Source organism: Thermobia domestica, chromosome 1 (assembly GCF_964235325.1).
Source record: "Thermobia domestica chromosome 1, izTheDome1.hap1.1, whole genome shotgun sequence".
Taxonomy (NCBI): Eukaryota; Metazoa; Arthropoda; class Insecta; order Zygentoma; family Lepismatidae; genus Thermobia; species Thermobia domestica.
In genome coordinates this window covers 166,852,258-166,878,909 of record NC_137454.1, presented here as the reverse complement: position 1 = coordinate 166,878,909, position 26,652 = coordinate 166,852,258, and the positions used below count along the sequence as shown (strand labels likewise).

General features: G+C 37.3%; 1 protein-coding gene across 2 annotated transcripts in view; it reads left to right on the top strand.

Annotated features, from left to right (window-relative positions):
• The first annotated feature begins 5,013 nt into the window (after nt 1-5,013).
• LOC145690806 (unextended protein-like) overlaps nt 5,014-26,652 on the top strand; it is a 233,938-nt gene continuing 212,299 nt past the window's right edge. Inside the window, exons 1-2 of one of the 2 annotated variants that reach the window (XM_081766112.1) lie at nt 5,014-6,632; nt 23,849-24,143. In XM_081766112.1, coding sequence (XP_081622238.1) covers nt 6,001-6,632; nt 23,849-24,143 — 927 coding nt within the window. In that variant the 5' untranslated portion in view covers nt 5,014-6,000. The remainder of the gene's footprint in view (nt 6,633-23,848; nt 24,144-26,652) is intronic. The other variant, XM_081766103.1, reaches the window with a different exon arrangement.

Below are 26,652 nucleotides of genomic sequence, written 5' to 3'. Positions count from 1 at the left end.
TTCACTCATCTCACTTACAACAATAATTACCAAATGATGGGTTCACAGTATCATTTCATCATTATTTTTTCCAAAATAAATAAATAAATAAAATTGTTGTCAGTGAGATTTATACTCACGATCCCACGCTTCGGAGTCGAGTGTATTTACTAGTCGGTCGAACTGCCAATACAGCAAGCTTTACTCTTGCTTTCGTCTTCTTTCTTCACGCGTAGACATTTTGCCTTTCTCTCGTAATCCATATTCATTCTGCACAAATTACTGTTCATTCTGTGTACAGTTCACTGAACCCTCCCAAACGTTATACACTGTGTTCTAGATTTCCACCTCCCAGTTGCTTCATTCCCGTGTGAATGAAATTCAAAACATGTAATGTCATCATGCAGTCTGACATATATCAGCGTATGAGATCTTAATTTTATCCGTTTCGTGTTCCATATGTGTGTAAAAACTGCTACAACCGAGATAAATGACTATTAAAGAGATTCAAAATGTTGACCAAGATTATCAGTTTGACCCCTCTGGGTATCTACTGCAACACTCCTGTAGATCCTGAAGAAGTAGTTTCTCAATTTGCCAATAACATAACTATAATAATATCTCTTTCAAAAAGAAAAAAATAATGCTATGTAATTATATTTCTATTAATTACTATTATATATATATATATATATATATATATATATATATATATATATATATATATATATATATATATATATATACTACATCTTTTTGATACTTATAAGGAGACTAAATATTTTTACATTGGGAGAATGTTAATTAACGTACAAGAGATTAGGCCTAGTGAAATCTTTGTCTCTCAGTTTTGATATAAACGGCGTCCCTGATGTTAAGCTTCAATTAATCCTTTTCTTAAGCTCTACATTATGCCCTTTTAAACTATTGAAGAAATAAACTCACTGCCTTATCTCTGCTCTTTGGCAATTATATTAGGACAAGTACGCTGAAACCTGCTCACTTAGATGCCCTGTGTAACTTGGCTAGAGTTTGCCTTTTGACAGAACACAGATATGAGAATCACTACAAATCCAGAAATTAAATAATAGTCAACAGTGGGTCGTAGTCGTACATAGTACGTTCATAGTCATAGTAACAGTAATTGAAGCGGCCATTGGTCACCGGGCTACTTGGGTCACGTTTTTTGTCCAGGTTATCCGAGTTTGGGTCTCATTTCTCAGACCTGGAAACAGCCGAGGTATGATCTCTCCAGCACACTGCTCCAGAATGTTTTAGTTGATTAATGATGTTCACTAGGGTGGAGCGGTTTGCACTTTTGTTGGAAATTCGATGGCGGCTAGTGCAGAAAAGGTGCCATTAGTGGCACCGACCTCACTGAATTTTTTAAATTTTTTTTGGACAACCCCTTCCCCAACGGGCTTAAAGTTTTTTAAGTGTTTGGTTAGGCAACACGCATAACACCAATGACAGAAAAGCTACTTGTCATTTTTAGAGTTACTTGATGGCTATAATACAATTATTTTATTAAAATAAACTCGTACCAATGCCAGTAAATAATTTTAAAATGTTTATGAGTCAAAATACAGCAATATTAGCTCAGTTGTTGGAATTAATGTCCAGGTTTTGTTCGGAATGCCACGTTAACGATGATTATAGGCAAAGCCCCTGATATAACCCGATTTTCTTTGTGCAACTCTTCGCTTATTTTGCTCTGTACGCAAAATAACCCAGAACTCACCACGGAAAGGTGGTTGCACATAGAGTTCCGTCCACCCATCCACCCACCCATTATGCATACGTTGACATTTGACCTTAGGTTACGTAGTTCTTCTTGGTCTCGAAGCGGGGCATTCTTGTTCTAGATTTCAGTTTGGCTCTAACGTAGATATCTCTTGCGTTCTTGCCGCACTTTTTCGACGCTGCCTCGGACACCAGCTTCACTGTGCGTTCCACAGCTTGGCACTGGCAGGGGAATGTTGTTGTTAGAGTAGCTGAAGTTCGGATGTTTTCTTCAAGCTGCTGATCCGTTATGTTTCGTGTGATTGGCGGCTCTGTTAGACATTTAGGCCAATTAATCATGTCGTAGTAATTTTCAGCTGTAAAGTTTAATTTCGGAACAATGAAGTCACGTGGGCGGCTTGATCTCGGAGTCTTCTGGCTGCGGCACTTTTTTTTAACCTTCTCCAGCCTAACTTTCGAATATACGGATTTTCATCTGCTGTCATTGCTATCAGCAGGTTTTCATGATGAGTGTAGTATCCGTTTATTTGTAGAACAGAATGAACTATGTGTTGTAGATTTTCTGGCAGAAAACGTGATAGTTTAACTATGCTAAACAGATGCATGGCGCCCATTTCGCACGAAGGATTTCGCCATATTGAAAACCGGACGGGAGCATATAATTTAACAATGTACTGGCAAAGTAGACACAAACTTGTACTAGGTTTATCAGTACTGATGTAGTGGCGAAGCATTCTACAGACCAATGTAAGCCATCGTGAATGTGATAATGGTCCTGCTTTTCTGTTTCCTAGATCGGTAGTACACATTCCTGTAGCAACAGCCTTACAAATTTCATAGAGATAATTCTGGTCGTTGCTTAAACCATCTGGTTTTTCCATTTCAGACACCCACTCAACAGGAATGGGGGTAAAGGAGATGATCGGTGAACGTTCACAATCCTTTGATTTCTTTCCGATGGGGCCGGAAAAAGCGTTGGGTCCGGTCGTCCCACCATCCAATTCGGTAACCAGGTGTCGAAATGGCAATTTGTTGGTATGAAGAAGACAAATGAGATGCTGCAGTTCCTTTTCTAGGGATCTTTGTATCTGACTTATCACGCCGTTATCCCATCCTGTGTTCGTGGCTTCACCAACGCTGCCGACTGCCTCAAGACTTGATACGTCGTACTGGTTCTTCTCTAAAAGCTCCAATATAGAGTCGGCAATATCCTTGCCAGTGCCTGACTTAGGTGTGGCATGATCCAAGTATTCTGAACCGGGCTCCAATAGAACTGTGATATGCTTTTCTGTAACCTCTCGTCTTCGTAGTTTGCCATTAATTTTTTCTTGCACAAGAGTTGCATCATTTTTTCCGTCGAAGTAGATACTTGTAATCGCCCGGCCCGTGTTAGCCTTTTCTTTCTGGATCTTCTCACTCAGTTTATCTTTTCCTCTTCGTATCTTAGGTCTGTCAACAACAAAAATTTTGTCCTCTGGCGTTATGAGTCTCGCGCCCTGAAGTACGGTAGAAGCGATCAAAGCAACTTGACTTTCTGAAGCTCCGGTTCTAAAAGCTGCCTCCGATGTATTTTGAAGACAGGTGTGCTTTAGGCTATGTTTCCTCCTTGGTCGCGCCTCGAAGTCAGATCCCGACGTGCTTCCCGATTCAATAGCTTCGCTGGATTCCCCTGACGACGCCAGTATCTTTGACCTGTGCCTATGCCTAATCCCACTAGTTGATGGACTTGCTTCAACACTTCCAGCGTCTTTCTTGGTTGTCTGCCTCTTAAATCTGCTCACCCTACGGGAAAACATCTTTGACAGAGATTTGCTTGTTCGGACGTCAATGTTACCAATGCTCATTTTCCGTGATGTTCTCTGGTCCAAAAGAAACTTGAATTTTCGTTTTGGAATCTTGCGTGTCCTCTCACAGTTGCAATCTTCGGCGGTTTTACATTTGCAAGACGCAATATCAAAGAGAGACCTTTCTGCGTGTGCGACAGAACCTGCACGAAGTGTTGCTTCTTGTCCTTGTCGACTGAAACGTTTTTCCTTGGTGCGACACTTATTATAAAATGTTTTCAGCATGTCTAAAACTCTCTTTTCTGAAACCACAGGAATGCTTGCTTTACGCCAAATATGTACAACTCTTTGTCCAACTAGTTTACAAATGTCAGACACCGGTAATTTAGTTACACTTTCGTCACCACTTAAACCACTTCGAAACCAATGGTCAGGTCGCGTAACGTCAGCATACGTGAGTAACTGCACTTCACTCATTTCACTTGGAGTGCCAAATAAGCCTCGTTTCACACTTTCCCGCGTTGGTCTGCTATGAGGCTTTTTCTTCATCTTGCTTTCCATTGCTTTCGAACTTGGAAACCAAAGTATACAAAATGTCTCTGAATCGTATCGCACTAAGAAGACTTAACTTTAGGTACAATGCACAAACTCTCTATCTTAAAAGAAACAGTAGCGAACTAAAACCGTTAAAGCTTAAGCTGCAATAAACTGGCCTGTTGGATTGGTTAGCCGATGTAGGCAATATTTATACCACCGCCGAGCTTCGAGCGAAAACATTCTAGAAACGTCGGCGTAGGTTCTGGAGCCAACGAGGCGAGCGTGAGGTGCACGAATCTTCTGGACGGAGCTGGACGTTGCGACGACGCCCGAAGAGCGTGGCCAAAGCAAGCAACCACAAAGTTGTGTAGCCTCCCGCTAGATGTCATTTGCTGTCGGTGTACATAACAAGCGAAGAGTTGCCAAAAACAAATCGTGTTATATCAAGAGCTATGCCTATAATCTTCGTTAACGTGGCATTCCAAACCAAATCTGGACATTATTCCAACAACTGAGCTAATATGACTGTACTTTGACTCATAAACATTTTGAAATTATTTACTGGCATTGCTACAAGTTTATTTTAATAAAATAATTGTATTATAGCCATCAAGTAACTCTAAAAACGACCACAAGTAGCTTTTCTGTCATTGGTGTTGTGCGTGTTGCCTAACCAAACACTTAAAAAAACTAAGTTCGTTGGGGCATGGTAAGGGGTTGTCCAAAAAATTAAAAAAAATCTGTAAGGTCGGTGCCACTAATGGCACCTTTTCCGCACTAGCCATCATCGAAATTCCAACAAAAGTGCAAAACGCTCCACTAGCTCTAACATTCGTTTATTTGATTACCGGTGTGACATTTCTTAATCAAGATACTATGTTTTGGTTATTTCAAATATAATTTCATTTTTATTCACCTTCACATACATAATGTTTGAAGATAGACTATACAAAAAGATTTAACAAAACACTGTTTTAGCTCAACGGCATTCTAAACGACAGATTTTACAGGTTAATTAAGCTTTGACAATCCCTCATAGAAGAAACATGTAACTTCCTTTTTTGTGATCCTGATCCGTTTATATTTCTATAAACCTTGTAGTTATCTTTCAGTGCAATGGTTTGACATCACAGAAATAAACAATAAGGCAGAAATAAAATTATATTTAGCGAGAACAAAGAAAAAGGAGAATCATTTTTGTTAAAATTACATTAGTAACCTCATAATACTCTTTATATGAATGTCGATATTTAGTAGTCTCCGGATCATACCGGGTCTAGGTTTGTCCCGCTCAGGAGGGTCATGGCAGGACATCATTTAGGGGGGGGGCAGGAGGGGACAATTGCTTCCCGAACATTTTGAGGAACACATATACTTTAATCAATTGTATAGTAATATACTAGTACAAAACATGAAAGTCTTATGTCGGTGGTGGGCTTGCCCTCCCAAGTGAAGTCTGAAATGACGCCCCTGATGGGTACCTCTGCATCTTCCTGGTCGCGAGCCACAAATACAGTACAATTAGGATTTACTGTTGTTGAGTTGTCTTTCAAGTTACGTTTTGTAAAACACAATTTTCTATACTGCTTTGGTGACTAGCAATAGACTGAGTAGCAAAAATTATTATCTTTGCGATTTTAAACTGATATTGATTAAAGAAAATTGACAAAAGTGAAAAGATAAAAGTGCTAAGAACATTATTATTGTTCAACGAATTAGAACATCCGATACACATTTCAACTTAAATTAGGTGTAATGATATTTCATGAGCATTATCTCTGGGCGAGAATGCCCTAACAATACAAACACTATAACACTCTCATGCCATTCTCTTTTAAATTAAAAGAATTTGGAAAGAAATACGTCAAAATTAATTGCACTCTTTCTCCTCTTTCTTTTATTTTCTGTATTTCGCTGCAGCCATTATGACGTTTAAGATAATGTACTTTAAGTTCAAATGCAGAATAATGACTGTTTTCTTGATTCATTTTCCTGTTTTAGAAACTGTATCATAACTTGTATGTTATTATTCATAATGGTATCAATAATGTCATCTGTTATATGTGTGAACACAACAGAAGGGAAACTGTTCAAATGTCGGAATTGTAACAAACCTATGGACTCAGTAATGCAAGTGATTCCCTTATCCAAGCTTACTCCTGGTGTTAGCACCTGTTTAAGTGATACTGGGAAAAGTGTTTATGTTCATAATCATAATTTTAGTAAGCTTGAGACTATGCCGAATGTAACAGTGCCACTTTTTAATATTTTGTCCTATCCCGTAAAAGAAATACACCCAGAAGTATTACAAACTTGTGTCAAGAGCTGGAATAGAATTTGTTGTTTTTATGGCAGTGATGATGGTTCGAAATTTAAAGAAACTATGTTCGGTTCTACTTACGAGGAGGAAGAAATAGATTTAACGTGGTTTTGGGATGACACAAGTGATATTCATTATAAGACAATGTCCCAGCAAGAATCTCAAAGCAGATTTCGTGCAATGTTGCGAAGGTCGTTATTGTTAATTTTCGACAGACACAAAATTAAGAGGGATTCAACTTTTGAAAGACACTTTGACGATCCGAAAAGGTAAAATTTTCAATTTCAGAGTTATGTAATATATACAATAAAATGGAGGTAAGTTCTGAGACGGTTTCATATAAAAATCATACTACAAGTCCTTATTTCTTTCTAAAAACAAACAAAAGCCATAGTACAAGATAAGAATAGACTTACCAACATTTAGAAAATTACGGATAATATATATATATATATATATATGTTAGGCCTATGTTTAGCAGAAGGGGTCCAGCTCTTTTTTCTAAAAATGTTACAATTTTGATAATTTCTCTTTACATTAGGTTAGGTTAGGTTTGATTAGATTAGTTTAGGTTAAGTTGTATTACTTTATGTTATATTCTGTTAATGTATTGATACAGCATAATTTTCCAAAAAATGATATAATTTCGCTTATTTCTACTAATATTAGGTTAGTTTAGGTTAGATTTAGTACGTCTAAGTACTTGCATCATTCATTTCTCGGCTTGTGTATAGCCCGCTCCCCCCAGTTCTTTGTCACCGGAACAGGAAGAGTCACTACCAGTACTTATATCGAGAACGGAACCCAACCAACCCCTGCGGGGCTTCTAACCCGTTCCTACTACTACTACTACTACTATTGCTACTAACTACCACTACTACTACTGCTACTACTACTTATACTACTACTTATACTAAAACTTCCTTACCACAAGATTTACATCTTAAATCTTTATAACACGCGATTCCGATTCATTATGAACTAGTATGAATCGTTAGAATCACTATGATTCGTTAAAAATCACTGGGGGGAGCGGGCTATACTCAATCCCATTTCTCCTGTAAATTTTATGTTTTTTTCAGTGCTTCTGGACCCATTCTGCTAAATATACTCCATATGTTACTTCACGAAGAAAGTCTAATATCTAAGAATCTCATTTATGCAAACTATGTAATGTACCTCCAATGTATTTGTCGCGAGTATGCTCATTTTCGTAAGACAAGCATTTCAGGAAAATATTCGTGCAGATTTACAATTGTCATCATTAAAAAAAAAGAAAGAAAGAAAAACGTTTTACTTCATTTTTATGGTTTTAAATAATTGTCTAAAATATTTTGCATTGTTATTATTAATGTAAGAAACACATACTAACGCTTACTGCGGTAGGTTAGGCTAGTAGTTAGGGTAGTATTTATATGTTGTATTTACAAGTACCTTAACACGATTTTCACACTGATACGAGTTTTTATAGCACTTATAATGGTTTCACATTAGTAACACTATACTTCTAAACATAAAATACACCTTCCTTACAGTGTGCAGAAATACTGTGCCGGCGGAAATTAATATCTAATGGAGTTCTCTTTCACAAACACTAATTCATTTTTACTGTCCCATAGCGCTTGTGCTGGGTTCAGACTAGTAACTTCTACACTTGTAAACATAAAATACGGCTTCCCTACAATGTGCAAGGAATCTCCACCAGCGGAAATGAATGTTAAACATAGTCCTCTCTCACATGCACTCACTCATTTTAACCATAAAATTACCAGTTTTATGACAGCCTATTGTAATGTTCTCTAACAGGCTGAGAATGTAGTGTACGGTAAGTAACAGTGGCTGCAAACGGCGCTCACCCTTGTATTTTGGATCGTGATCTACTCCGGTTCTTAATATAAACTGTGCTACTCACGGGCGTCAATCCTACTGGGTACACCCAGGACAGGGGCGGATCCAGGGGGGCGATCGTCCCCCTAGAAGAGGAAACATTCTTATTTTATATATATAAAAATAAAACCCATCCCAAAGTTTGGAGCCCTTAAAAGTAGCAGTATGACAACCCACCGCCCCCCCAGAACTCGGTCCTGGATCCGCCCCTGACCGGGGACATGTGCCCCCAATATTTGTGAAACGGTTTTCCTCCCTCCAATATTTTAAGTATCTAAGGTCAACTATGATCCAAAAGAGACTCAACTATATAGTAGTTTGCTACGTTCACAAAACAATGTTAGACAAAGTGGATATGAAAAAAGTAGCACAAAAATTTGTTTGCAATTGTGAAAAAAGAGAGTCAGCTTTTGACCCTATGAAGGTGAAGGTGGAGTAAACTGCTAAGTAACAAAGATGATGGTGATTTTTTATGGTATTTTTGTTTAGATAGCGAGCAGCAAAGCGAGTTTAGTTTAGATAAAGAAAATATAATTTTCAACTACTGTACTACATTATTGAGCCTCATTTACATTAGTTGTAGGCTTGTAGGCCTTAAACCTGTTTTGAAAACTTTATTGCTTCTGACAAGTAAACCTTACGTTTGGGTGAATTGAGTTGCTGACTGAGACACATATGAGAAAGTAGTACTAAATGTGGTCAGTACTTCAGTGAAGTTGTAGGTGCGAAGCTCCAGGGGTTTAGGAGATACAGCTACCAGAACATCACATGGAAGTACAGAATAGTCTTCATACAGTTGGAGGTAAAAGCCCTGTAAGACCTCTTGTAACGACAAAAGGTGAATAACAAATATATGGGTACATATTAGGACTAGGGGGAAGTCATATAGTAAGGGTATACCTGACGGCGGCCATCTTGAAATCCGCCATTTTGAATTAAGGTTAATTTTTTAAAATAGGAATAGGGTCATGTGATACATGATTTAAGGCGCAAATTTAATCAGAAGAACAATGGTGACGTTAATTTTAATTTACACGCAATTGGTAAAAAGTTACAGGGAAATTAAATATTGTTGCAGCATATGTATTAGTCTTTACCCCACCTTGTAAATTTTGTGTTAATGATAATAATTAAATAAAAAACAGGTGGATAAATATTAGGTCTATGGTAAGAGTTGCCTTGATGGCGGCCATGTTCAAATCCGCCATTTTGAATCAGACAAAAGTTTTTAACAAAACGCATAACATTGACACCTTGTTAATAGCAAATTTTACCATAAATCCAACGGTATAACCATTTTTGCTTTATCATTAACCAGCATTTGTTATCGCATAAACAAGTTGCTAATTTAAGGAAAAATGACCAAAGTGAAATTGAGTCATAATTGAAGTTGGGTTTTTCTTCCAGAAAAGTCCTCAATTAGTACAATCAATATGTAGTTCAGAAAAGAGTGCATGACTTGCACAAATACTCTGCTCACAGTGAGCACACCTGACAAAGGCAATCGAGCTACACTTGACACATTTGTCGTTAACAATTCCGTCAAAGCAGAAATTGCTGTGAACAGGATACAAGGAAAACAACGAAATGGCCTTGCAAGTACAGCATGAAACAACTAACATTGTAACGCCACCATTGTATTTCTGATTAACTTCTAGCCCGAAGTAACCTAATGCATTACTCTATTCAATTTTAATTTTGTGCTGGTTAATGATAAAGCAAAAATGGTTATACCGTTGGATTTATAGTAAAATTTGCTATTAACAAGGTGCAATGTTATGCGTTTTGTTTAAGACTTTTGTCTGATTCAAAATGGCGGATTTGAACATGACCGCCATCAAGGCAACTCTTACCATAGACCTAATATTTATCCACCTGCTTTTTATTTAATTATTATCATTAACACAAAATTTACAAGGTGGGGTAAAGGACTAATACATATGCTGCAACAATATTTAATTTCCCTGTAACTTTTTACCAATTGCGTGTAAATTAAAATTAACGTCACCATTGTTCTTCTGATTAAATTTGCGCCTTAAATCATGTATCACATGACCCTATTCCTATTTTAAAAACTTAACCTTAATTCAAAATGGCGGATTTCAAGATGGCCGCCGTCAGGTATGCCCTTACTATATGACTTCCCCCTAGTCCTAATATGTACCCATATATTTGTTATTCACCTTTTGTCGTTACAAGAGGTCTTACAGGGCTTTTACCTCCAACTGTATGAAGACTATTCTGTACTTCCATGTGATGTTCTGGTAGCTGTATCTCCTAAACCCCTGGAGCTTCGCACCTACAACTTCACTAAAGTACTGACCACATTTAGTACTACTTTCTCATATGTGTCTCAGTCAGCAACTCGATTCACCCAAACGTAAGGTTTACTTGTGAGTATCCACTTCACACTGCCTTTCATCATTTTGTTTCTGACATACACTTGGTATCATTTAACTAAAATTCTAACACAAGGTTGTATTTTACCGTTTGAATAAACAAATGAAGTGTTTGTTTGTATGTGTGTGTTCTAGTACCACATTACCCCCCCAATATCAAAGGTAAAAATAAAACACAAAGGGCTTTATGCAGTGTCATTTTGACGTAATATTAGCGTCATACTAAAAGTCTGACTACGGCAGGAAATGCATGTTAGTCGAACTCTTTAGTATGGCACTAATCACGCATCAGAACGACTTGGAGAAGGATAAAAAATTTTTAAGTTTTTGTTTGCTTTTTAAGTAAAAAATGCTTTAAAATGCAATGTACGAAGACTATTTTTGTAATTTTCCGGGGGACGACCCGCGCTTTACTGGGGGTATTCCATACACCGTAGTCCCCCCGATAGTCTGTCCCCCCAGTTTATATGCTGCTGACGCCAAGGTTCTACTAGCTTGATGGTCAGTATATCGTGGGTTTGAGCCTATTGTCGTCATGCAGGATGGATTTAAGGTGGTGGGAGCTCTCACGAAGGATTCACTTTACTCGGTTTCCGCTAGGCTTATGAAACATGGTGCACACTTTAGATGTCTCTTATACATAGGCCTATATAGCTAGCAAATACGTTTCGGCATAGAATACCAGGATTCGATTCTGGTAATAACACATGTAATTCAGATTTTCCGTGAAATACTAGATCTATGTCTTCGTGGTGAAAATGAATGGCCAAATGAAATCTCGTATACTTTAGAATCGATCGAAAATCGAATGCATTCTTAAATTTCAGTGTATCATAAAAATATTCTTGTGCTTTTATTTTATAATAAGTTAAATGATATTAATATACGAGTAACAAAGCTAATTCACTTTTCACCATTACTTATTTTTTTAAAATATGTTTCAAATTTTCTATTAATAAGTAAATATGTTAACAGGCGTTTAAGTAAATAATTTTTACAGAATCGATTGAGAAATTCTAGTAGAAGAAATAGGTTGAGAAGTATTGACAACATCAATTGTTTATCTTCTCCTGAAAAGCTTGAGTTCTTTATGCCGAGCTAAGTATTTAAAATTAAGCTCAATAGTTCTGTATGTAAAACCAAGGGCGATCCACCTAGTCTAAACTCCCCAAAACTTTCTAACTCTTAATATATATATATATATATATATATATATATATATATATATATATATATTAAGCGATGTTCAAAATATTTATGAAATTGAAACACAATGCTGTGGAGGATCAGGGAAGCAGAGTTGTCTTCAACAGCGTAGCCATAGTGCTGAATGAGTCTATTCCCCCAAAACGAAGCAGTGAGACGGTGTGTGTTGGAGAGCTGTTAGGGTATGTTGTGCAGTGTTACTGACAACAACGTGGCCCAGAGGCAGGGATTTCACACGAAGAATCATCGGTAAGAAGGACGAAGTGTGACCCAGGAGTTTGAAATTGCCCAAAGCATTGTGTCACGTGCATGGGGAACATTCCGAACCACAGGCGACGCTGTTCGAAGGAGAAGTAGTGGTTGAACACTTTCAACTAGAGCAGCGGACAACATTCAACATTCAAGAAGGGACCGGCATCAAACAGCGGGTGCAATTGCAATTACATCTAAGAGTATTATAAATTATAGAAAACGCGCCCAGTCGATAGCCAGTCGGGAGACTTTGAATTTAGCACAAAGAAGTTGTCATAAAGTTTGTGGTCCCTTTGGAAGAAGAAAAAGCTAAACGTTGCCATACGTAGTACCTTCCTTTCCCTCGCCCCCTTTTCTCTCTCCCTCTCTTTCCCTCCAGTGTGTGTGTTCAAGCATTCAACTCGAGAGCGTATCTATCTCAAACTGTTTTCCTTTTAACAGAAAGAAGAAAAGAAAAAGGATCATTGACAAAAATTTGGCAACAGTTTGGGTTCAGTTTATTGCTCGTCAGTCAGTTTTCAAGGGAGAGGAAAACCAAACAGGACAGTACGAAAAGAAACCGCACAAGAGGGCGGCTTCCCTTTGTGAGCAAGTGGCTACCTATAGAGTGAGGCTACTTATACCCAATCTCATTCTTTAGAGTGGCACATCGATTGAATGGCACTCTTTGACCGACGGCCATTACGTTGAGTTTTGTTGACAAATGCACATTGGCAACACCGCTTGCGGCGGTGCCAAGAACTTCAGGACTGGATCGAGGAGGAGTGCGGCCGCGTTCTCTTCTCCGATGAGAGCAGATTCAGTCTGATCAATGATTCTGGATGTATATACATTCATTTGGCGAGAGGTGAAAATAAGCAATGTGCCCAAGAACGTTGTCGAACATGATTATTTTGGTTGTCCTGATATCCTTGTGTGGCAGGCATAATGTTCCATGGCATACCATCCTCCAAATTTTGAACGCAGTATACTCACCGATCATTGTTATTATAAAACTGTACTCCTTCCTCAAGTGCGTCTTTTCAGAAGTGATGTGAGCACTAATTTCATCTCTATGGATGATAATGCTACATCGAAAAGAGTAGGTGGCGGAGCTCTTGGAACGAGAGGATATTCGGCGAATGGACTGGTCTGCCCGATCTTCAACTTGAATATCATCGAGCTCATTTTGGATGCTATAGAGAGACGTCTTGCAGTACATCCGAATGCACTAAGGACCATACAGCACTTGGTGGAGAAATGGAACTTTATACCACAACAACTCATTACCAACTCTGTGAGCAGCATGGGAGCACGTTGCAGAACATACATTGCTCTTTGTGGTGATCACATATCCTTCTAAGGACCATTCCACTAATTCTGCAATATCAACTGGGCCTTCAAGTGACTTCAGTGTAAGATATTGTTTCTGAATAAAAGTGCTATTTTTGTTTTTTCTAATTATGTGTATTTCCCTGTTGTTTCCTACATCATACTACGGCACTACTTTCTATGTGTGTTTCAATTCTCATCGACCTATATCATATGGGAATAACACAACGTTTTCAACTACTTTCGTCCTTAAATTTTGCACATCAGTGTATAATTGAGGTCATGTGAGGGTTTTATTACCAGACGCAATAAAATTTCAAAGTGTACATGGTCACTTTGCCGTCAATTCTACGGGAAGTTTCTAGTTCGAGTTTTAGTTTTTATGTCCTTATACAACATCAAAGTTATGAAAAAGAAACCTACTACTACTGTGAGTTCCAAAACATGACCGAAGTTTGAATCCAGTGATGTTGGATGCACAGTCTATCTTATAATATCAACCTTCACAGTATAGACTGTAGCACACTATCTCACCTGTACGAGAGCAGGATTACAGGACCATGACTCCGGTTTCAGCAGGAAAGTCTCCAGTAATATGGTGTGTAGTTCGTAATGGATCGGTTTGTGTCATTCTCAATCAAAAAGGTAGCTAAAGGGAAACATCAGATCTTTGAGGGAACATTTATCAATGAAGTTTAACTATAAGTTAGGTCGACCGACAACCGTTTTTCCTCGAAGGAAAGACAATTGATGTACTGTTTTTCTCAGCAAAAATAGCTTACGTCAAGGGCGCCGATCGTGGGAACCGAGGGGTCCCGGGCCCCTCCAAAGGTCATGTGGGCCCCCTACTGTCTTTGTAAATATACAATATTTGTCATAATTTGAGTGCATTTTGTCTTAAAATCTTCGTATATATATATTCCCATTCAGATGCAGAAGGTATATATATATATATATATATATATATATATATATATATATATATATATATATATATATATATATATATATATATATACCTTCTGCATCTGAATGGGCCCCCCCAAATTTACAGAGAAATCGGCGCCCTTGGCTTACGTCGGTAATAAACTGTGATCATAGATGCATCGTATTTTGCTGCCTAATTTTTCGTTTGAATCGCTTTTCTATGTTGAGTTGATTTTGAGTTTAACGTCCCGTTCAGAAGCAAGGCTATATGAGACGTGAACCTACTTATTAGCGTGGAATCCGAACCGCATGAGCTTCCGCCATGTCTCCCACGCCAAAAGTGCGTACGCTAACTGCTTAGCCACAAAGGAGCTCCACTTTTCTATGATATTGTGTAGTAAACTGCAATGATATCTTTGCTTAGTATATAGTTATGTATATACTACGCATAAGTGATCCTTCACCCTGACGTCCTATGACACTCAAATTCCCAGTTGCGGCTGGTGTTTGGTGTATGAAATACGATATATAAATTTGTAAATAATTTTATATAGTTAATTGTTTTTATAAAAGAAACTTACTCGATCAAAAATATTTCGTAATACTACGAATCTCGTATTATTTTTAAGGAGTTTTGTTTATCAAAACTCCTTTATATATACAGGGTGTCTCAAAAGTCCCCTGACATAGGGTAGCTGTTATTATCAGAGTTACAACAAAATATAAGAAGAAAAATCTTCTCTAAATGTGATGTTTTCAATCTAAACTGAAGGATTTTTTTTTTTAAATCGGATGAGCCGTTTGGGCTGTACACTCTTTATGCGACCAATGTTAAATGAAAATGCAATGTTGCCATTAATAGAGGGGCTGAGGGAGGAGAGGGCGGGGCGGGAGGTAGATAAATTTGTAAGAGTATGGTGAATAGGGGCATGCTTGAAATGGGGCTTGGTCATCGACATGTTAGTGTAAAAGATAATAACTTAATTAACTTATGTTATGGGTCCAGGTAAATTGCAACGTTGCAATTTTATTTAACATTGGGCGCATAAAGAGTGTACAGCCCAAACGGCTCGTCTGATTTAAAAAAACAAACTCATTCACTCACTGGCTTCTCTGGCATGTAAAATTTGGGGGGCATCAAAGAAATTGATTTAAATGGAACTACCTAGCCCAACCTGTTTATTAACTTCGATTCCATTTGTTACCTTTCTGCTTACCTTCATGGACCCCCTAAAATGTATCAAGAACTCGATTACAATCGTTTCACAGCCTGAATATTATATTCCAAATAAATATAATTATTATTATTACAAATTTAAATCAATATATTTGTAAAATTGCATTGACAATTAACATGTATTAACAATGTAATTTTAGGCCTTTAATAGTATAATAACAGAAGTACAATATATGTAACAATATCATATAATTACATTGTTAATACATGTTAATTATTATTATTTATATGATATTCTGTCGTTAGTAAATAAATTAAATTAGAATAAAATATTGAATATTTTGTACTTCAAAATATTGGGGGGATGCGTCCCCCTTGTCCCCCCGCCAGAGACGCCCGTGCCTTCACTTGAGATTGATATTTGGAGAAGGTTTCTCCTCTTACATTTTGTAACTCTGATAATAGAGTTAGTCTATGTTAGGAGACTTTTGAGACACCCTGTATTTATCTTATTTGTCTGTCCGTTCGTACGGGAGCCAAAAATTCCCAAGAACCATTTGATGGATCACCACCAAATGTAGCCAGGATAGAGGGTCAAAAATTAGAAAGGGAGTTCGTTGATGGAGGCGATATTCAAACCGAAAGTGATAGGTATCAACCATTTCCCGTTTTACGTCAATCCCTATAGAGCAAAGATGGTATCAGATAACTAGAAGCGGTTTTCTGCAATCGATTAAACGTCCCGATACATTTCCATCCATCCTTAATTCTCCATTAAAAAAAAAAAATTCTCTGGTTCTCATGCGACGATATGTAAGATGTAAAATAAACCCAATTTAAAGACTGACAAAAGCGTTTAAAATTTCGGCTTATCTTTATGTTCGATATATTATATTTTCCATCTTTGACTGTAAGTGTGTGAAGGGCATCAATTAAATTTACTTTTAATGATATATACAGGGAACACATATTATGTAAATAATTCACCTGGTTTCCCCTTGGTGACCTTGTGTACAGATGCGTGATTGCGTGCTCTTATACGTATGTTTGCTTTTCCTTGATAGAGTTCTCTAAGTTGATAAGTATTTCACCGGAAATGATGTATACCATCGAAAAAAAAATCATACCCTTGGGAATCAGAATAGAAAAATCAACATCACATTTGCCAATATCTAAATAAGAGCGAGCGTTTAAACTTTCATAATCAGAAACAAATAACCTTGGAATACACATTAACACATAGACTAGTGGTATTCATTTAGTGTAGGTTATTACATCATATTAAAGGTCTCTGTAGGGTTTTAAATAAGAAATTAACACTTTCTTCCTGTTGTTCATAATGTAACCAAATGTTAAGATCTTCCTGGATAAGGAATCTTCAACTTTTAACTTTCACCTTGTAGACTAAGGCACTGATGACTCAGTTGAGTAGTGTGATGAAGTTATGTATTTCAGGTTAATTGTAAAAACAGTGGCGGCTCTTGAAGAGAGTCACATCAATAAATGATTAAGTTTTATCGCTTCAAGCTAAGAGCAGAAAGCTTCACACAGCTAGCTTAGGCAAGCTTTCTTCATTTAGCTTTAGCGGTAAAATTTATTTATTTTACCAATGCGACTTGATTCAAGGGTGGTTACTGACAGCAAGCTTACATTGTGGTAAACTATCAAATTTTGAAATGTTATTTATAAAATCACTATAGATATGACTGAATTCTGTTTACATTTGATTAGTATTTCTATTTTTATGACAAAAGCCAATTTGCAAGTATATGCTATTTCAAGTTTTTAAGTATTACTGTTTTGTTTAACGATATCTCAATACATTTTGGTTCATTCTACGTATTGTATAGTACATTATTCTCAGATTGTGATAATTCTGGGTTTCCATTCATTTTCGCTTCTGGTATTTCCCTAGATCCAATTCATCATTTTCTTTTTGCAGATTATTTAGTGGTCGAGAGGGTATACGAGGAAGTGGGGGAATATTGCGCACCTAAGAATGACATAAAATTGTTAAGCTATCAATTTCAAACAGTTATAACATATTTTGAGGTCCCTTCCAACTGTACGGAAAGTAAGAAAATTTTCGTAATTATATTAGGTCAAAAATAATAATGGAAAAACTAAAGGTATTGCATTGCCCGGAATTATCCGCATACGGGAGATACCGCGCATACACGTGAAGTGGTGCTATTCAGCCGGTTCGGTAGAGCCGGTTGTTAAAATATTTCGAGTTCCCAGAACCGTTTGTTATACCCAGTCTGAAACTAACTAACTCTCTCTCTCTCTCTCTCTCACACACACACACACACACAAACACACACACACACACACATATACATACATACACACACAAACTCACACACGCAGCTCGAAGGGAGAGCTGCTTAAATACATTTTTTTTTTCACAGTCAGAAACAATTGACCTGTTTAAAGAACTTTGTTTTGCTCTATATACACCATAAGATTAATGGCGGGGTGGGGAACGGTAAATTTTATTTTAAGTGTCTTTGTTTTTAGAAAGCTAAAGTGTTAAACATATGATTTCTTAGAACAAGGTATAAGCGTTTATTCCGGGTCTGACTTCATCGAGGGAGTCGAGGGACTCGAGGGAGTAAAAAAATTACACGAGGGAGTTGAGGGACTAAAAAAATTCACTCGAGGGAGTAAAAATATTCACTCGAGGGAGTCGAGGGAGTAAAAATATTCACTCGAGGGAGTCGAGGGAGGAAAAATATTCACTCGAGGGAATCGAGGGAGTAAAAATATTCACTCGAAAGAGTCCATGAGTAAATACATTCACTCGAGGGAGTCGAGGGAGTAAAAATATTCATTCGAGGGAGTCGAGGGAGTACAAGTATTCACTCAAGGGAGTAAAAATATTCACTCGAGGGAGTCGAGGGGGTAAAAATATTCACTCGAGGGAGTCGAGGGAGGAAAAATATTCACTCGAGGCAGTCGAGGGAGTAAAAATATTCACTCGAGGGGTCGAGGGAGTAAAAACATTCACTCGAGGGAGTCGAGAGAGTAAAAATATTCACTCGAGAGAGTCGAGGGAGTAAACAAAAATCACTCGAGGGAATCGAGGGAGTAAAAACATTCACTCGAGGGAGTCGAGAGAGTAAAAATATTCACTCGAGGGAGTCGAGAAAGTAAAAATATTCACTCGAGGGAGTCGAGGGAGTAAAAATATTCACTCGAGGGTGACATACGTATGCGACAAATGCTACAAATGAATATTTCTAACTGGGTACACAATTTTGACCTGTTCGCCATATATATATGTGTTTAACAGCAGTCACTTAACAAAAAAGATTGTATTGCTTAAGGAGACAAAGGGAGATAATTAAACTAATATCATATCATTGTAACGATGAGTAAACTGATAGGACAACACATGTTAGAAACTAAACTCCCTCGAGTGAGTATTTTTCTCGATTGAGTGACTATTTTTCTCCCTCGAGTGATTATTTTTCTGTCCCGAGTGATTATTTTTACTCCATCGAGTGAATATTTTACTCCCTCGACTCCCCCGAGTGAATATTTATACTCCCTCCACTCCCTCGAGTGAATATTTTTACTCCCTCGGCTCCCCCGAGTGAATATTTTTACTCTCTCGACTCCCTTGAGTGAATATTTTTACTCCCTCGACTCCCTCGAGTGAATATATTTACTCATGGACTCTTTCGAGTGAATATATTTACTCCCTCGACTTCCTCGAGTGATTATTTTTACTTTCTCCAGTGAATATTTTTCCTCCCTCGACTCCCTCGAGTGAATATTTTTACTCTCTCGACTCCCTCGAGTTAATATTTTTACTCCCTCGACTCCCTCGGGTGAATATTTGTACTCCCTCGACTCTCTCGAATGAACATTTTTACTCCCTCGACTCCCTCGAGTGAATATTTTTACTCCCTCAGCTCCCCCGAGTGAATATTTTTACTCTCTACTCCCTTAAATGAATATTTTTACTCCCTCGACGAGTGAATAATTTTCCTCCCTCAATTCATTCGAGTGAATATTTTTCCTCCCTTGACTCCCTCGAGTGAAAATATTTACTCCATCGACTCCCTCGAGTTAATATTTCCACTTCCTCGAGTGAATATTTATACTCCACCAACTCCCTCAAGTGAACATCTTTAGTCCCTCGACTCCCTCGACTCCCTCGATGAAGTCAGACCCGTTTATTCCTTAATCTCGAATGCTCAGATATCAAGAATGAGACTCGGGTTATGAGTGAAGTGGTGAGCGTTATTTATATTTGAAACATATACATTATCAATAACTGTCGTCCATTGCTGGATGAAGATCTTTCCAATACTTTTTGACAACCATCTATTTTGAACATTTTTTTTTTTCAATATATTCGAAGTACTAAATAGTTTCGCCATTTCCTATTTTCCTAATACCACATTTTATTAGGATACAGTGTAGGTCTATGTTTGTCACTTGTGACATCCAGTAAAAATTTCATTTCGTCTACTTTGTATCTCTCTCTCTCTCTCTCTCCTCTCTCTCTCCTCTCTCTCTCTCTCTCTCTCTCTCTCTCTCTCTCTCTATATATATATATATATATATATATATAGCACCACTGCACCCGTGTGTAAATGCCGCGCAATTAGCAAGAATTGTAAACATACATGACTATTGGAAGTTTTAAAATTGACATTATTTTGGAAAACAATACTATTGTTAGAACTACAAGCTACTTAAGACTAATATATGGAAATCAGCATTCACTCTGGGAAAATATTTTCTCCTAATCAGTTTAAACATCTATGAGCATAAAATACTTCATAAGTTTCCTAAATGGAAGTATAATTTTCTTCACGTAAGTGACATGAAAAAAAAAATGAATAATCATACAATTCGTCCAGTTCATAATAATGACATAACAGTATCTACGTTCTTAGAATCGGAATCTTCTAAATTGAAGTTCTTAGGCCCTTTACGTCGTCTCTTCTTCATTTTTCGATTCTAAAAGCTATTTCCTAGTAGTAGAGAATTGATTCAACAGTTTATTTTGGAGTTTGTGATAGTTGACAAACTCTAACAAATATGGGATATTAACCTTTGGTATGTAAGTTTTAACACTACAGGAATTAAGATTTTACAAGTTACTACCCATCTCTTAAGTTTCCTCGATGAATAATTAGGCCAGAAATCAATTTTCCTGAAATTTTTCTTTCATGCTACAAATAAGACTCGCGGCGGTTCGTATCAGTCCTACTCTAAGGACGAAGACATATTTTTGTCATATTTTCCAGTTCTGGAGCAAGCCTCAGCGTGTGGCATTCCCCCACGCTCCTACAAAGTATACCCATCTAATACTGTATTTTTCAAGTCTAGCTTCTCGCTCCTAAGGGGACCCTCCACTAGAGTGAAATCTACTCTAGGTCGTCACATACACACAAAGATATGTGCACTTCAACATACATTTTCCTTGACTACGGAGTCTAGAGAAAGGAGTTTCTCCAACCTGAAACTTATCAAAACAGCCAACATAATCAATTCAGGAACAACCTTTGAACAGTTTGTCATCTTTGTCTATTGAATCTGAACTTAATAGGAGTTTGAACTTACGCAAAATGCTAAAAGACATTGCAGAGAAAAAAAGCAAGAAAAACAACTTTAACAAATGAGTTTCGTTTCATAGTGTGAAACTACGGTAGACTTCCAAACAATGGGAATTCAATACTCAAACTTTAAGTAGTACATATATAACTACTAGTTGCAATAGATTAAGATCAAAGATAAAATCTGTTCCTCGGAATGGTGCATCCATTTCGAAAATACATTATTTACTGTCCTTCACTGTGTTTATTCTATAGCGATAAAGATTGAAACCGGAAATAGTTAATTTGAAACACTTCCGGTTTGAATAGATGGTCAAGGGAGGAGAAAGAACCTACTCTTGGGAAGCTGAATCGATTGCAAAAAATTTGATCTCGACATATCTTACTCATTGCTGTACGGAAATCAGTATTGAAACCATAAGAAGTAGTAAATTCCAACGTTCTCCGGTTTTGGTTGAGTGTTGCAGGTTGTGATGGTATGTTCTCTTGACACCCTGATAACAACAGCTTGTTTGCTATCTACTACTATTTTTGTTCTATGGCGATAAACGTTGAAACCGGAGAAATGGTTAATATTGACTACTTGCGGATTCAATAGAGTGTTAAGGGAGGAGATAAAATCTACACTTCGGAAGCTGAATCGATTGAAAAAAAAAACTCCATCTTGATATCTCTTACCATTTTCGTTTTATGGCGATAAACGTCGAAACCAGAAATGGCTCATTTGAACCACTATCGGTTTCAGCAGAGAGTTAATGAAGGAGATGGAACCTATCATTGGGACGCTGAATTGATTGCAAGAAACCGCATCTCGATTTCTTTTACCGCTGAGACCAGCAGAAACTTACCGGCAACTAAAAGCAGTGTATAGTAATAATGTAATGAATGAAAGAAATGTGTGAAAATGGTATAAACTGTTGAACAATGAACTAAGAAATGTACACGATGAAACTCGACTTGGAGGCCCATCACTCATTACAGAAGAAGACCTGAAGACGGAAGTGCACAACGGAATCTTGCAAGACAGGCACGTAACTCTCGATAAATTGCACATTGAGTTTCCAGACACTTCTCGTGTGTCGTAACATCTCGGTTACAACAAAATTTGTGCACGATGGGATATGAAGGAACTGGGGGACCAACACAAAACTCAGAGAATGGGCTCAACATTGACATGCTTGACACGATATTAAACAAATGGAAACGCCCTTCTTGGTCGGATTGTAACAGGTGATGAGACTTGGGTGTCTCACATCATCCCAAAGAGCAAGCATCAATCACTTGAGTAGCATTCTTCTTCATCATCCCAAAACCCTAGAAAGCTCAAACAGATTCTCTCAACACGAAAGATCATGGCAACCGTCTTTTGGGATCGTAAAGATGTTCTTTTGGTGGATTTCATGACGAAAGGCACTATGATCAATGCAAGTCGGTATTATGAGACAAAAGAGTAGGCGAGGAATGCTTTCTGGAGGAATTGTGCTTCTTCACGGCAATGCCCGCTCTCATACCGCTGCTGCAACTCAAGAATTGCTGCGTCAATTTCGATGGGAAATTTTTTATCATCCACCCTACACTGAGAAAAAATGTAGGTGGCGTACTTAAAAAGGTAGGTTACATGCGAAATTTCTGTAGTTTTTGGACAACGTACAACAGACGTATAACTGAAAACGTATGTTTTATTCTACTTTCCGTGTAAGTGTTCCATCTATACGTACTTTCCGTATGAAACAATATAGGCGGTCAGGGTCTCACATACAAATGGAGGTATATAACATACAGCTGAGGAATATAACAAAGTATATGCATGTGATATACGGAAAACTTAGATGTCAGACATCCTGCAACGGCATGATGTAACATCTGAAGGCAGTACGTATCTAGCATATGGATAACGTATGCTCCATACTGATTTCTGTAGTAAGCAAGGATATTCCGTATATTTGTACAATATACCGCTGTCCGGAGACCAGATTTTTCTCAGTGTCTAGTCCAGTCCTCCTATCGATTTCCATCTTTTCCATAAGATGAAAGAGTTTCTGGGCGGTACACGTTTTGGACGTACTGAAGAGTTGGAGAATGCAGAGAATACCTGACTTAATGATCTGGTTGCAGAAGAGTATAACATGGGAATTCTGAAGCTCATGAACAGATATAACAAATATTTAAAGAAGAGTGATTAAGTAGAGAAGCCAGGAAATCTTCAGGTATGTAACAGAATTGTTTTTCTCAACAAATATCGTGTTTTCATTTTGTATAACTAAACGGTCTTTATTTTCTGGATAACCCTCGTATGCATTGTGCTCAACTCTATATCACTATACATTATTATCCTGCGTGGTGCTGCAATCTGTCTTGATTAGTTTATCCGTTGGTTAGCTGATCATACAGGATAGTAATTAATAAATTTTAATTTAGGAAAAAGAAAAATAAATCTGAACAGAATATGGAAATATAAGCTCAAAAACAAAAACTCTTTAAAAATTCAACAAATTTATTTTTAATCAAGGAAAGTGGGCAGGCACAGCTAGTACAACGAAATTTACATTGTTCCTTTGAGCCTATATGCATTCTAAAACAAGGTAAATAATATCAAACACATGCACTGCGTTTAATTGATCTCTTTTAATTCGCACCAAATAAATTAGTTAAAAATCACGCTTGTCTTCTCTTTTATGTATCCTATTCATACTACGAGTAGCTTCTTATTTATGAATGCACTCATTAGGAATTTTTATTTTATGTTACAGAGATGCTAATGAAAATGTAAGGCACAACTTGAGTAGATTCCAAAACCAAATAACCACATCTGAGATGGAAAGTAGGCAATCTGGCATTCGCGAAAAGTTTGTTATGGGTTTTCGTATAATAAAAGTGGAAGGTGAGATAAAATATGATAAAAATGGAATACCGTCAGTAACAACTGGTAGTACATTGTTTACCTATGTGCTTGGACTCGGTGTGGGGGATACAGAAATTGCCCTCACAAATATAGAAAAAAACCAATCTGCGCCTTGCACAGAGGTATTAGACATTGTATTAAAGGTAAGTGAATTCAAAAAACCATTAATTTGCTTGATATATTTAACTGATTTTAAGAAATTGTCATTAGTGCAGAAATACTGTATAAGTAGTGATAGGTCTTGATAGTTCTTATATATATATATATATATATATATATATATATACAGCTTAGTAATCATATTAAAATATTAGCACCAAGGCAAAATCATTGAGGGCACAGACGTTTTTTAGATAATTTGCAATAAGCTCACACAACAAAGCGAGGAGCAAACTTCATAATTTTATTGAGTAAATATCAGTCTCATATATAGGGTGTCTCAGAAGTCCCCTGAGATAGGGTACTTCTGTTATGATCAGATTTACAACAAAATGTAAAAGGAGAAACTGTGTCCAAATATTATGTTTTCTATCTAAAGTGAAGGAATTTCTCAAATCGACGAGCCGTTTGAGTTGTACACTCTTTATGCGCCCAATGTTAAACGAAAAGGCAACGTTGCTATTTAGCGGCAAATTTTGTAAGAGTATGGTGAATTGGGGAACGTTTGAAATGGGGACTGGCCATCAATACGTTAGCGTAAAAGACTATGTTATGGGTCCAGGTAAAAGGCAACGATGCATTTCCATTTAACATTGGGTGCATAAAGAGTGTACAGTGGGCCACAGAAATTCTTGATGTACGAAGTCCGTGAGTTAGGCAACCCAACTAACGCCTGCTCGAAGATTAATTACGCCTGGCAAGGTAACTAGAACACCAGTATGAAGTTGCAACCAACTGTTAAAAGCACAAATCGTAAAGAGTGTTTTTGTGCAGAAGTGGAGCGAAACGCTGGCTGACGAAATGACAAAACGGAGTCTTTGGATACATGTACTCACAGTACTTCTTGTTTGTATGATACACACGTAAAACTATGCACAGCCACTTGAAAAAATATACGGATATCAGAGGCGCTGATGAGAAGATAACAGTTGAGGGACTTAGTTAATCTTATAATTAACTCAAATGAGGTACTATATAACCAAGATACTTACTTCAAATAACTATACATATCCACGTATCAAATAATATACGGATAAATTATGAGGTGCATATGGTTGGTTATTTTTTTAACTAACTCAAAGCTTTGTGCTGAGTTTTAAAACTATTAACAATAGTCGTACCTGCAAATCAATTAAAAGTATGGATGGATCATTTGGGGGGAAGAACCCAACCCTCAATGAAAATTTTGGGGGTCTAAGAGGGCATGAGCTCCTAGGTTCTGGCGCTACTGATTCATACGTAACATTGCTTCCGAAAGACCATCTTGTCCGATTTCATTATTCGTTAAATAATTTTTGAAGCTGTTAAACTTTGGTGTGCAGTAATTCATTTGTAAATATTAAAAATGCAAAATTCGATAACACTCAAACGAGTTCGAGAACCTATCCGTATTAAAGTAGGCCTTTTTCTCGTTAACTTGCAAATATAACTGAAGATTCAGGATTTGTATAATATTTGTGAAATTTTACACATTGAGACACAAAGAGAAAAGGGGAGAATATAGTGTCAATAAACAACTTAAAAATGAACGAAATTAACGGATAATATCAAATACAGAACCATTGGCATAATTAACTCTGTAGCTCGTTTTCTCCATTCATTTCCCTTCCTTTATTTTCAGGACTACATCATCACTGAATTTCTCTACTGGAGATCATCTTTCATTTAGCAGCATCCAACTTGAACTCAGCCTTGTAAATAAAACATTTTCAAAAAATGTAAACGGCGACGGGAGGAATCGAACCCGGGCCGCCAGATTAGGAAACTACAACTCTAACCACTCATATTTTTTTTTATCATTATTATTTTTTAAAAGTTCGTCCCAACCGGGATACTGCTCGCCATTGGCAATTCGCGCAATTTCTGCGTAATCCAAACACGACAGGGACACAAACACAGAAAGATCCAGGACCGTTAAAATTCCGACCTTGCTCTTCAGGGGAATTCGAACCCCCAGTGGATTGCGCCTCATGATCTGAAGCCGAAACGCCCGAGACCACTCGGCTATTGCCACCGGCAACCCATATAAAGCGCCACTTCTTTCGGCTTGTCTAAATAAAGAGCCTTTTATGTTCTCTCAGAACAGTAGCTTGTTAATAGTCAGATTGATTGACAAAACACAGGAATATGTAATTTTTTCGGAGAGCATTATGTCACTATATTCACTAAATTATCAACATTACAATTTAAAAAAAATACAAAACTCCTTTATTTTGGTTCAAATACGGCGCATGTATTATACAAGTAAACAAAATAAAGACATATCAATTACTGCGTAGCAATCGTGGTCAAGGCGCTCGACCAGTCATTTGACGGTAGTCGAATCAAATCCATGAACGACCAGTACATTTTTTTTATTTTAGAATTTTTGGTGGCGATTGAACGGCGATGACCCAGGTTTTATTTGTTCTGATATTTGAATACACGGATGTTTCAATACTTGAACTATCAAATCTTCAGGAATAATAATAATAATAATAAACTAATAATAAT